A 13,301-nucleotide genomic window follows, 5' to 3' on the forward strand; every position below is an offset into this window, starting at 1 on the left:
TATATATTTATGTTAATCCATGTTGTTTGTGCTTAAGCATTCATTTTAAGTACTGTTATATTTGTAGGCTTGGAGCCTTCCTGTAATTTTATGGTATTCCAAACTATTTTGTGTTTGAGATAGTCTGCGGTGGAAGTGAATGCTTATTTGAATTGCTGTGTATTGGCTGCAGGACAGCTCTAATACCCTAAATAAGCAAATACTGATGTTGTAACTTTTGCACAGAAAAAGAGGTAGTTGTAAAAAATCTTTAGAAATTTTGCTAACTTGTGGATGTATACAGGGAACTAAAGTAAATATGAACTCAGATGTTAGAAGGAAATGCAAGTTTTGGATAAATGGGTGGCATTTTAGACGAGTGTCAATATAGGAAGTTTTAAACCAGTGCTGACGTGACTCTATCGTGTTATTGCAACTTCTGTTTTAACACTGTGAGGTTCATGATACGTAACCCAGCCCTGATCGATTAGAGTTTGAATCAGCAGTAAGGCACCTGAGCATGATCAGTTTGGCCTCTTGCTGAGACTTTTGCTAGTCTCTTTATGTAATTTTGTTGTTTCATAGTTAGGGAGACTTTTCAGAGTAATATCCCTGTTTATATTACAAAAAGAGATCATAAAGTCATGCGAGCTGGGATTCATAATCACGAAATGCGTATATTGAGCCAGATAACTTGAACATGATGCACGTGGGCCTTTGAAAATGAAAATTATGGCCTTGAACTGGACTTTCTGTGAGTAAAAGATGTAATATTGCAAAATGTATAATCTCTGGGTGGTGAGGGTAAGGACTTGTGGAGAAATGCTTACTAAACTCAACATATTTAGCCTAGATAACAAGGAGACTTAAGTACAGTATGCAACTTTGATGGTATTTTGTGGCAGTAGCTAAAAGCATATGCAAAGAGTTTGGAATGCATTCCTTAGATATGAATTAGAAACAAGATTAGGATAAATTTTGATTAGATAATAGAAGGGCACTGATCCAGCACTTGCAAAGCGTTTGATTTTGGTGTTGAGCTAGGTTGTTGGCCTGCAGAGTGCAAGGTTTGAGTACTTTGGAGAGTTAGCTGGCTTTGTAGCTGGAGTCTGGCTGGAGGGTGTTCAGCAGATAATGTGGTCACAGTCTGCTGGAAGAGAGGCAGTGCCTTGAATCTCTTTACCATGAATCTCCACTGCCTTCCTCACAACTGAAATAAAAGTAGCAGTGGGGCTTGCAGAGTGGATGATGGACAACGCCTTTTGAATCTTTCAAAAGCCTGATATAATTATTAAGTTTTGATTCTTCTTGATATTATAGGGTTGTTAAACTAATGGGTTGGTGGGCTTTGGGAGAGTGAGTTGTGGGATGGTGTGAAGAGAGAGAAGTCTTTCTTTTCTAATTGCTTGTTCCCTAGTAAGATCAGGTCAGCTGATGTGTTCTGATTAGTCTATGGTGGAGTCTGTTGTAAGGAAACATTGAAGGTGCTGGGATCCCTGCCTTGGAGAGTTGTAAAACTTCACATCCCCATACAGTCACCCACAGCTTCTCATCATGTGCTCCCAAGCTCTGCTCTGCATCTGCTCCTTACCAGGGAGGGGCAGAAGTGCTCTTAGATCATCAGGGGAAGGGAGAGTGTGGTGGGAGCAGAGGAGCCATGCACAGCGGGTTATTGCAGTGTGTAATGTGGGACAACAAGAGTTTTTTAAAGGCAATTAGAATAGCCTGTAATGTAAGTTTTCTTTTAAATCTTGTTTAGGAGATGGGGAGATGAGTGGCTGGGAACATGGGAGATTTCCTCTTAGCTCTCAGCACCTTGGACTATGAATTGAACTGCGAATAGAAAATGGACTCTAGTATCTGTCAAAAGGCAGAAATAAGGGATGGACAATTGACCTGTATACAGTCCTTCAGATCTATCTTTATGTCCATAACGCCTTCCTTCAAGGGTAGGCTATGATCGTGCATTAGTGCCGCTTTCAGTGATTTCCCAGCATATATAACATACTTAATATGCATGAAAGAACAGCAACAGGGAAACTGCAGTGAACATCACTGAGACTCAAAACAGGCCGGTGGATGGGTGGAACAGTCAGTACATGAAGAATGTAGGGCAGGATGTAGTTGACAGATAAGGTCCCTCTTGCCTGAGCTGTGTTCCACCTCTTTCTTTGAGCTTTATTTTAATGCATCTTTCAAGTTGCAACATTATTATTCTTTACCTAAAGCTTTTTTTAACTTTTAGGAAAGATGGCGTTAATACAGCTCTCTCGGTGTTTAACAATGCACTTCTCTTCCCCTAAAAGAAAAAGATTTGGGCCACTGTAGTTTCTTTATGTTGTGGATATGATTCATTTTGGCCATGGGAGGAGAATGACAGTTACTTGCTACACAAACCTTTCCTGTGATTCATGGAATGCCATTTGTGTCAGCCTTGAAGGAGGCACTTCATATGCTTCCTAGCAGGAAGGAAAAAGAGCATGATCATAGTTACCAAATAGGATATGGAAATTGGGTGGGAGGGAAGGGAAAGGGGAGAGGGAAATGCTGATTATTCAGAAGAAAGTTGCAGGAATGCCAAGATTCTGTCTGCAATATCCATTCATCTACTTAATGAAAAATGGATACATACCAAGCCTATATATAATTAAGAGAAACATCATGACTGGAATTGCCATGTTCACAAAATAATATGACTTATTATGTAACTTTTTTGTGTAAATATATCTTAGCGCTTTTCCTTCTGTCTCCTGGATCCATCACTGTTTCATATGCTATGAAGTTCCTATCCCCGAGCGATGTGTTTCAGCAAGAGTTTCAGGTTTTGCTCTCAAGCTATGATGGCCGTATACAATGGTTTATGTTTGCTTTCTGCAGACAGATTTTTGTGCTCTAACATACTAATATAGTTAGCAATTTAGGAAGTGCACTGGTTTGCCAGATCAGAAGACATTTTCCTCTCTTCACAAAAAAGTAATTTAAAAAGATATACTACAATTTTCTTCTTAAAAATAACAGCACAGAAATCAAATGGCTAGTGAAACTGCTTGTAAAGAAGAATACTCCATTAAATGACAACCCCCAATGCTGCACGGCAGACTTTGGGGCTCTTTCACGGCTCCCAGCTGCTTCCAGCTGTTTTCTCTATACTTGCAAACTGCAGGGTAGGAATAAATGGGAGTAGAAGTGGAAACTTATGTTTCCTAATTTCTTAATTTCCTAAATGGGTCAGGGGCTTGTGGCTGGCTGTCCCTGTGCAGTTGGCAGTATTTGGTGTGGTACATGCACCTGTGTCAGGAGATACAGCTGCGGCTGTGCAGCCCTGTAGCACCTACGAAGAGTCCGTATCCAGCTAAGCAGATGCACAGCAACGTTAGAATGGGAAAGCAGAGGTGTAGTTGGAGATGAAAGGAGTGAAATTAGGAGGAATGCAGAGGAGAATAAAAGTGGATGTGAATTACTAAGCACATGTCCTGTATTCATTTATTTTCACTGGCAATTAAAATTTTACTGCTTGATTCACCAGTGCTATTCAGTCTTCCATTATCTTCCGTGTTATAAAATGCTGGCTCTGTTTTGATTTTGCAGTAGCTATGTTTATTGGGGATAAGGGGCCTAATTATAGCTGTGAACTATACTGTACTGAGAGGGCATTTAAGTTTCTTCTGACTATTTCTGAGGCAATGTGATGAGTCATGAAATATAACTTTTGCAGAAAATATCCTGATTGCCTAATGACTAGGTGTTGGTAGATGAAATCGCACACACTCTCTCTTGTTCACATGAAACCAGGGAAGTATCTTTCTGAATAAGCTGTTTGTTCAAGTTACCCAAGAAATGTCAAGGTTTACAGTTGGAAAATAGGAAAAAAGTATATGAGGAGCTTGAAAACACCTGCTGTGCCTTACAGGTGCTTTAGAAATTCACAGTATTAATACTTGTCTTCATATCTGTAAAGAAAAAATGCTGCCTGAAAATAATACAACTGATCATCCATGTACAAAATATTTTGTTTTGCAGATGATGTAGAGGATGTTAAGAGTATGGAAGATGTCATGTTAGAATATGCTGCCATGGACAGAGAACTTAATCATTATATGAGAGCAGTTGAAGAAACAGTGAATCAGGTAAACTGCCACTTCTATTAAAGTTATGAAAACATATCCTTATTTAAATATTATCTTTTAATAGATACAAATATTACATTAAAACAACGCAAAGTTGGACAGATAGATCTTTCACAGGTATAAAATACTACAGTTGCCAGTACAACTATTAATTTTTCTTCCTAACTCACATGCGGTGCAATAGAGTTTCTGATTCCTCCCCACCAAACTCTTGCACCGGTTGGAATATGGGATGAATAGTGCTTTGGGAATGGCTGAGGACTGGGTAGTTAAGACACTGTAGTCTCAGGTAATACTTGCTTCACGTATTGCAGAAGATGGAAGCTGTGTAATGAATGAGGCAGCTGATTTCAGGCAGAAACAAGCGGCAGTGGCGCGGGGAACTGATGAAGCCTGGTTTCCAGTGCCTTCCTGCCACATGTATTTGATCGTGCTTCATACGGGGTGAGCTTGTTAACTGTTCGCTCAGTTAACCAGGGTCTTTGTTCGCTCCCTGACCACTCATTTTGGCAAGAGCTGTCGCGTTTCGGGATGTTCGGGGGGTTTGTAGCTCGGCGTTGAGCGCCGCCGCGGTTGCACAACAGGTGCCGGGGCTCTTGGGCCGGAGCCCGCAGCGCGGGCTGCCTGAGCTCCATTTCGTTACCAGGCCGGGCTCGGCGGGGGTCGCCGCGGGTTCGGCAGCCGAACACCAGCGTTCCGAGAGCTTCTGCCCCCTCGCTGCCGTTGGCGGGCGGAAGGCGACGTCGAACTGAGCCCGCGCTGTCCCCGCCGCGCCCCCAGGGCTGGAGCGCGGCGCTGGCCGAGCGGTCGGGCCGGGCCGGGCGGGGCCGGGGCGCGGCGGCGGCGCTGGCCGCCAGGGGGCGCCGCGGTTGCGTTGCCCACGGGCCGCGCTCTGCGGCGGCCGGACCGGGCCGGGGCCGGGGCTGGGCTGGGGCTGGGCCGGGCCGGGCCGGGGCCTGCGCAGCGCCTCTGCCCCCCCCCCCCCCCCCGCCCCCTTCCCGCTCCGGCGTTGTCTCCTCTTTGCTCCCCATTATCGCCCTGCCAGCCCCCTTCGAGTCTCTGCCCCTCGCTCTTGGACTCCGCGTGAGCCACTCAGCCCTGTCACCTCGTTCCCCCGAGTCCTGCGCGCGCTCCGGCTGGCCCTGACCGCTCTCTTAAAACGGCGCCTTAGTTTCCTCTCTCTGATCATCGCAGCCTGGCCATTAGCAAGCAAAGGATTGAAAGTGCAGGCTCCAGGGCAGCGCCAGACATTGAAAGAGTCAATTTCAGTGCGGTCTGTACTTGATCGCTTCGGTTTTTGGGCCACATCATGCTTGGAGAACTCAACTTCCTAAGTAGCCTATTTTAGTGTCTGCAAATAGGCTTTTAGGTGACAGTTTTCTATGGATTTCTCTAGAAAAGACAAAAGCACCTCCCTGATTTCCCTTTGAGATGTCAAATCTGTGTTTCAGAGCATGAAGGTAGTAGAGCTTTTTAATTAAACCTCTCTTGCTATTATCTTGCTATTGTTTTTTGCTATTTTTAAAACGGAAACAGGAGAGCAAAGCAATACATCTTTCACTAGTTGTATTCTGAAAAATGCCTACATGGTTTTTATTTTTGTAGAAAGGTTTTCCTTTAATTTTTAAAATCGCCCTGAGTCAGATGCTTGACTGAAAAATCTTCATTCAAATAATTAAATATTGCATGTTTAAAGGGAGTTGAAAACTAGGTCTACATCAGCAAATGTTGGACAGCATTAAATACAGTCACTGTTCCCCATGCAGTCTTTAAATATAAATTTCAACTCAGATGTCACCGTAATTGCAGACCTTCTAGTTTATATTTGTCAGAAACTGGGTGGATTAGAACTTTTTCCTTTTATTTGGAATATTCATGATTTTTAAAGCTTTCCTAGTAAAACCTAACACAGTCCTCACATCGTTAGTGATTAATGGTGTATACCCAGACTTGAGTGAAACATAGTAGGTTTATATTTTGATTGTAAGCTATTAACTAATTGATGTCTTATTGTTGTAATAGGATTTTCAAGTCATTTTCAACAATGTGACTTCTTTCATTATTCCTATGTATCAGCAAAACACTTTCTTCATCTTTAGGAATATAAAGAGTAAGCTGATGCCTTCACCAACAAAGCACTCAAATCTTGTTTACTTCAGATGCATTCACTCATGATCTTTGAAGTTAAGCACAGGTTTAACTGTTTGACTGAAGTGAAGATATTTTTGTGGGTTTAGGCAGGGCAATGATACCTTCATGATTTTTAGGGTTGGATTCAGCAGCATCTGCTGTGTGCATATCTGTGCTTGTGTGGGGAAAAAAAAAGTCCTGGAAGGGTTGGTTTTCATTTTTTCCCCTTTTTCCCCTCATATAGCTCATTTATGTTGTGTCAGAGACTCCTTGCTTTGCAAAACAGGCTCCTTCCCTGTTCATTCATTCCCAACGTTTTAAAAATGCAGCTCCAAGACATTTGACACATTTAAAGTTTATGTGGATTATAAAGTCAGTAATGGCTAATCTATTAGCCTCTAGCCACACTTCTCCTTTCTGTGTTTCCTATCTCGCTCTAGGGAATTTTCTGTACTTTCCACTGCTAGCATCCTGAACAAACCTTTCTGATTAAGAGAAAGAAATTTATATAAGCTTCTGCAGTAGGACAGAGATACAATCTGTTCTCTGAAAAATAACAGTGCTTTATTTTGGAGGATAGCGACATGCCATGCCTCTAGAACGGCACAGCGTATCTCCAGGTACCTGTGAGAGACAGTTTAAAATCTGCTTCTGGGAAACAGATACTGTTGCTGAATTTAGGAGCGCACCTGGAGGTAGCTACAGAAAGGCTTGGGTTTAACATAGTGGCCTCCACTGGCTTGCTCCCTGTTTCCATCAGAATTCCTTACCTGAGGGCTTTCTCTTGGGAGTTGCAGCAGGTCATTCATTTTCACAAGCAGACTGTTTTTCATATACAGTGTTAACAGTATTTGTCTCGAGCTGCAAAACACATTTTATCTCATTATTTTGTGAATTTGTAGGTTGTCATTTCTTCTGGTCTGTAGTTTCTTCATACAGCAGTGAATCTGAAAGTATATTATAGTCTGTGTTTCACCTTCTAACGACCTGCTTGTAGTGAAATGTCTAACTGGAAGTTAGCAAGATAAGGAGACAGCGGCAGTTAAAATTCCTGATGTATTATTTTATTATGTGTACCTTTAAATGACATTGACAAAAAGATTATATTGTGCAACATAACTATGTAATGTAAATAACTAGGAACTAGCATGAGATATAGTCATATGTTTTTAAAAGCCAGGTTTTTTGTTGATTTAAGCTGCAGTAGGTGGAATGCAGAAGGTGAAACGTACCAGCATCCTCTTCTGGTTGAATCAGCAGCCTGTTGAGCAAGAAATGAGCAATTGAATCACAGTGTTTCCAACAATAGGCTGTGGGAAATCCTTTGTTTGTGGAAACTCCCTGTGCCACTGGATTTTCTTGTACCTGTGTAATGACTGGACTCGTACTGCTGCTTCTTTTTTCATTTTTAACGGGTATTTTTAAAATAGGTTAGTCAATATTCGGGTCCTTTCCATGCAAAGTCTGGACAGCACTCTTATTTTTAGTGTAACAACAGAAGACTGATGGAGCTCGAGTATCTCTTCTAGACTTCTTTATACTCTTGAAGTGGAGCCAGGCGATTGGGACCCAGGCTGATTTAGCCAATTCAAGTGTCCCCTACTCTGGGAGAGCTCTTAAGTGGCCAGACTGCCAGCGTATTGTGCCTTTCTCACTCCCACTCTGCTCTCTAGATTAGCAGGGGTGTTGATGGTGGACTATCTATGGTCACTATCTCAGCTTTTCAAGTGTTTGGCTTGTTTGGGACTGCAAAAGCTAGGGTAAATTTTCTGAAGTTTCCAGACTTCTCTAAATAAAATGAATCACAATGTATTGCAGATTGATCTAGAGAACAAGGAAGACATAACTAACTTTCTAATGTTGCATTATTCCCGCTTCTCTTCTTCTCCTGCAGTGAAAGAGAACCTGGGCTATTTCATTTTTTTTGCAGGTGAGAGCAAAGTGTTGAATGTGCTAGTGGCATCTCTGGCAAAGATTGCTTAGTACTTCCTCTTGTAAGTTACTGCTTTGCCAAACATCAATTTATCTTGCTTGAATTGTGTCTGCCTTTTGCTAAGCCTGAGAATTGTGAGGGAGGATAAAATCTAAACCAGAGTGAGGTGGAAGAAAAACATAGGAGATGTGTTTAAGAAAAAAATTAAGAGTCATGTTAAGGAAGAACTGAGGGTGGGAAGAGGCAGATGGAAAGGTGAAGCACATGGGCTTGGGAAGCCATGAGGTCATGTAGACAGCTGGGGAAGAGACTGGTTGAAAGAGTGTGAGGAAGAGGGTGGTGTTAAGCTGGAAGAAAAATATGGAAATATTAGAAGTTGTGTTGGTGCTTGGGTTTTATCCTTACTTCTGCTACAGCTTTCTCATGTTGTTTTAGGTGAGTCATTTCTATCACCGTGTCAGTGGCTGCTGACATCTTTGTTTTCTGATTGTCCTGCATGGAAACTGATTTGAGCAATTATAACTGTAAATTAGATCAGAGGTAATTATTGTTTGGACACAGAAAGTGAAATTAAACATGTTCTTTCCTGGGTTTTATCTCTAAAACTACATACAACTGATGCATGTGTGTGTCTTGCATAGGGTTTGACGTTGGTCATTGATGCCTGTGTGACTTCACACCTTGTCAAATGTTCAGTCTTCCTTTGGCAAAGATGAGGAGTGCACCATGTTCGTCCTACAAGAGTGGTTTTGTCTCTACGGAATATACAGGAACTACTCTTTCATTTGTTTTGTACTTTTGATAATAGTTCTCTTTAGACTAGTAAGTTCATTGGGCAAGGGATAGGAGGGGGTGTTTGTTCACTTTCTCAGTAATTTAGAGCAGATTACGTAGTATTGGTGTCTGTTATCTTCATGGCCAAGTGTGTAGATTTTAATCCTGCAGAGGAATAATTCCCTTCGGTGATGCAGGTCATATTCATTCCAAGTGTGCAGCTTGTGAGTGATCTAAGGAGCATCTGCAGGAAAAGAAATAATCCTATTTAAAACTGCTGTACAGGAAAGTCCATGGGCTACGTTTGACTTGCAAAATATTTATAAGAATTCCAGTTTCTTCACTTAAAACTTATAATATAATTCTCCAGTGACTTGAACAGTCTTCCTTGGTCTCAGAAAAATGAAAGGGACTTAAAGAGAACATCTTTGTTACCCAGGCTCTGCCAGCATAACCGTGTTGTCCACAAGTCCTATTGGAGAAGGTTCTGCCGATATATCCGAGTCATCTTTTTTGACAAAGCAAACTAAACCAACAAAACACTTTCTCTAGTGGTAGCTCCATCTGGAATGTGGGTTTTGAAGGAACAGCAAGGTCAACCGAGGAATGTGATTCCACCCAGCTCCCATCCTCCTCGGTGGCACAGCTATGGCAACAGAACTAATGTGATGATCAAGTCCAGTCTGTGTGGCAGGCAGTGACAGTGTCATCAGTGACCTCTGCAGGCTGTTAGAGACAGGGCTGTGCTTCAAAGTCAGACTGTCACTTAATTTTCTGTAGGGCTAAATAACAGGAAGACTATGAATGCTGTGGGATTCATGTGTTTTAGGTGATTCAGGACTATCTGCCAGTGACTGGCACTGTGATAACCATTACAGTGCTGTCAGTGAAACAGTTTTTACATGGAACTTGCTAGTTTCATGGAACAAAAGCCTTATTTGGTGCTGATGCTTTCTTCATGAGCACTTTGCTCTTCTTTTTCTTCTTGCTGCGCTGTCATGACAGCATGTTTTAGGGCAAAATCCACTGATGATATCCGTATCTGCAACTGTGACCTTACTGTTCCAGCTGAGTTCAGAGCATTTTCTTTGATATGTGCAGTGCATCAGTGTTTCTTGATTTTGAAATCTTGTATGCTAGCCATGAAAATTTTGAGACCTTCTTTTCGTCAAAAAAATCCTCTGCTACACAGAAATAGCTCAGGAAGATGTCTGCTACCATGAAAATGGGTTTAGTGAAATAGATATATCTTTTCTTGGGCTGGTAGGAAAATAGAAGAGCTTTTGTAGTCTTTCACTACGTTTATTCTGACTATAAATGTAGAAGCTAGTGAATCTATCTTGAAGTTTGCTTATAGTGTATTGAAGTGCACCATCAGCAGCAACAAGTCCCCTGGTGAAAGACATTGTACCTCTGCAGTGTCTTCTCTCCCATCAGAGAGTAAACAGATTTCTGGAGAACTAGCTTCATCTTTAAAGTTTTTGTTAACAATGTGTGTCTTCTTGACCATTATTTAGGCACATTGAATGCTAACTGGAATTGCTCTTTACTGCTTGTTTACTTGCTATCTACTAATGAAGCCACTTCTGACCGGTAATTCATCTTACAGAATAAGCAGAATATGGACATTGGATCAAATGCTTATCATGACTTGGGCAAGATAGTAGAGGAAAACAATATGTGACTCTATAGTTATACCTCTGCATATATAGAATGCCATAGGGCTTACTAAAACTTTTACAGGCAAACTTAATTCTGGCATTTACTAGCTATGGCGTTCTTAACATTTTTAAGTTTCTTCAGTGCAATTTGATACAATTCATAATCAATAGTGTAATGTTTGCTCTGTCCTACTGCCATCTTCAAACAGTAATTCAAACAATATTGCACTGTTGTAGGCATGTACTCCGTTTCCTGTAGAAACTGGGACAAGGATGCATTTCAACACGTTTCTAATATTTACTTTATAATATTTACTTTACTTTTTTGTGTCTGTCTCTGTACGTGTTGGGCTAAACATTTGATGGAAGCTGCTTTTTTTATTTTCCCAGAATTAGTAAGCTATGTGTACAGTTCACTACAGTAATGTGTTAGAGGCCACATTTGATGAGCTGCAATAAAAATATTTTTTTAGTGAGCAGTATATAAAGAAGTAGGAGTAGTGTTTTATTTTATGTGGGTTATATAGCACATACTCAGTAGTGTGTCTGAGTGTCTTATAGCAAGCATAAAAAATGTGTCCTGCTTTTTGGAGACTAAATCCTGGAAATCCTTGCACACGAACATAGGTTTATTTGACTTCACTGCGGTTACTTACATTTGTCAAGCTAAACATTTTCCTAAATATTTGCAGTGTCAACACTGTAGCTGCTGAAATGGACCTTGGCTTGTATGGGTAGCAGTGGGGCAGCGGGGGCCACAACTGGTTAGCAGAGCGAGGATTTGGGTGAAAAGAAATGTTTCGGACCTAGGACCATCACATGGAGCTGGGAGCACCGTAGACTGGGTGGCAGCAGGGATAGTATTTAGAACAAATGTGCCAAAGAAATCCTCAGAACCCCATTGTAATTTGAAAACTGTGTCTGTTATGTTGGGCAGCAGTGCTGCCCAGTAGGTAGCAAACTAGCCTGGGATTAAGGAGGACTGGATACTATTTTCAGGTCTACTAGCAGCCTATGTGGTTGACCTTGACAAATTGTTTCACTCTGCGCCTTGGGCTATGGTCCCATGTTCATTAATACTACTTCTGTGCAGGACCAAATCACTTCGTAGCACATTCTCATCAAGTAAGCCAGGTCACATGATACCATGTTTACGCTGGCTGTATGCCGGTTGCAGAAGGACAGACGCTACCTGATGGAGCATAACTCTGTGCAAAATTAGAATTGGCAGAGTGGGTTGCAGTTAATCAGTGCGTCATGCAGCTGTGGTGGTTTTGATCTTGTACTAGACATAGTGAAACTGAATTTACTATCTAGTTCAACCACGATCTCAGTCATGTGGACAGCATCCCATATCTCTGTCTGTAGAGAGATTTTTTTTTCTACCTGAAGATTTCAAAGCAGTTTGAATTAATTTTTTTAATGATTTTATTTCAATACTAAGGATTGTAATTGGCAGTCTGAACTGTTTCTGGAATTCCAGAAGGTCAGAACAGAGAGCAACTGAAAGTCTCTGTGGTTTGGATCCCTGCTTTTCTAGGCAATGTCTGTATTTCAGAGTCAACATGAGTTAACTCTGTCTGGCTTAGTTTAGCCTAGAGGAAGAAGATAAAATTATGAAATGTAATGAAATCGGTAGGTGTTGAGGTGGATAGCCAGTGCAAATTAAAAGGCCATCTTAATCTCAAATCATGGATTATTATTTTTTTTTTGTTGATGAAACTTGTTACTGGAAACACTGGAGTTGTAGTTTCAGTTGATCAGTAGTGAAAATAGTTTTCAGATTAACCATCTCATCTAGAAAGCTCCTGCTGACAGTCCAAGGATTTAAATGCTGGGGCCAGGAGGTAGGGGAGAGTGCTAAAGGCTGGATGATTCTCAGCAGCAGGGGTTTTGACTTGAAATTAATTTCTCCTGTTAATTGAACACACCCAAGTTGATCAGTGTCTTTGGGGAGGCAGTTTTGGAATTCCTTCCATAAAATGTCTCTCTCCAAATGTTCGGTGTTGTTTTAATTACTGTAATTGTTTCCAGAAATTATATATGTATGTTGGTTTTTTTAATAATCCTCCCCCAAAAGTTTAAATGTTAGGTCACTCATTTAAAAACATTTACTCTTTCTCCTAGTATGTTTTTTAACTGACCTTATCAATAAAAATATTCAGTTATACAGATTTTCTCTACAAAATTCTTAGCAGCTTCATAATGAATCACAGATAAAACGTTGCTTACAGCATTAACTAGATCACACTTTTTTGTGGCTGCTACTACCATGAATTTGTTTTTGTTAAAGAATTTCAGTTAAGAAGAAGTTAGAAGTTGCTACTCTTGTTCCTAGCTTTCTCATAAGTTGTATTGTTTGGGACTTTTTCTCATTGAGCTATCCAATACTGAGCATAAGCAGGAGTGTGCATGCAACATGTTACGTGTAGTTTCGAATGTACCAAATTATTGTGACTTCGTAATATGGATTGTTCTGAATGTTCTAACTTTTACAGAACTGCATATTTAGGGCCTTTGTTAAAATGGAAAGAACCGAAGGTTTGTGGAGCATTTCTTTGTTTTAATTTTTGATGTTGGGAGTTCAGAGAGCTTTTTGACATTTATTTCATTAAATTGTATAATGAGTTTCTCATGATTTTTAACACACGCACTCAACCTGTTCTGCAAATGTTGAATTGTCTTTCTCACCTTTCA

At 40.9% G+C, this 13,301-nt stretch overlaps 1 protein-coding gene across 1 annotated transcript in view; it reads left to right on the forward strand.

Annotated features, from left to right (window-relative positions):
• Window positions 1–13,301, forward strand: part of NSMCE2 (NSE2 SUMO ligase component of SMC5/6 complex) — a 131,817-nt gene that overhangs the window by 25,378 nt on the left and 93,138 nt on the right. The window contains exon 4 of the mRNA XM_074887843.1: window positions 4,000–4,106. Within this exon, the coding sequence (XP_074743944.1) occupies window positions 4,000–4,106 (107 nt within the window). The remainder of the gene's footprint in view (window positions 1–3,999; window positions 4,107–13,301) is intronic.

Source organism: Strix uralensis, chromosome 1 (assembly GCF_047716275.1).
Source record: "Strix uralensis isolate ZFMK-TIS-50842 chromosome 1, bStrUra1, whole genome shotgun sequence".
Taxonomy (NCBI): Eukaryota; Metazoa; Chordata; class Aves; order Strigiformes; family Strigidae; genus Strix; species Strix uralensis.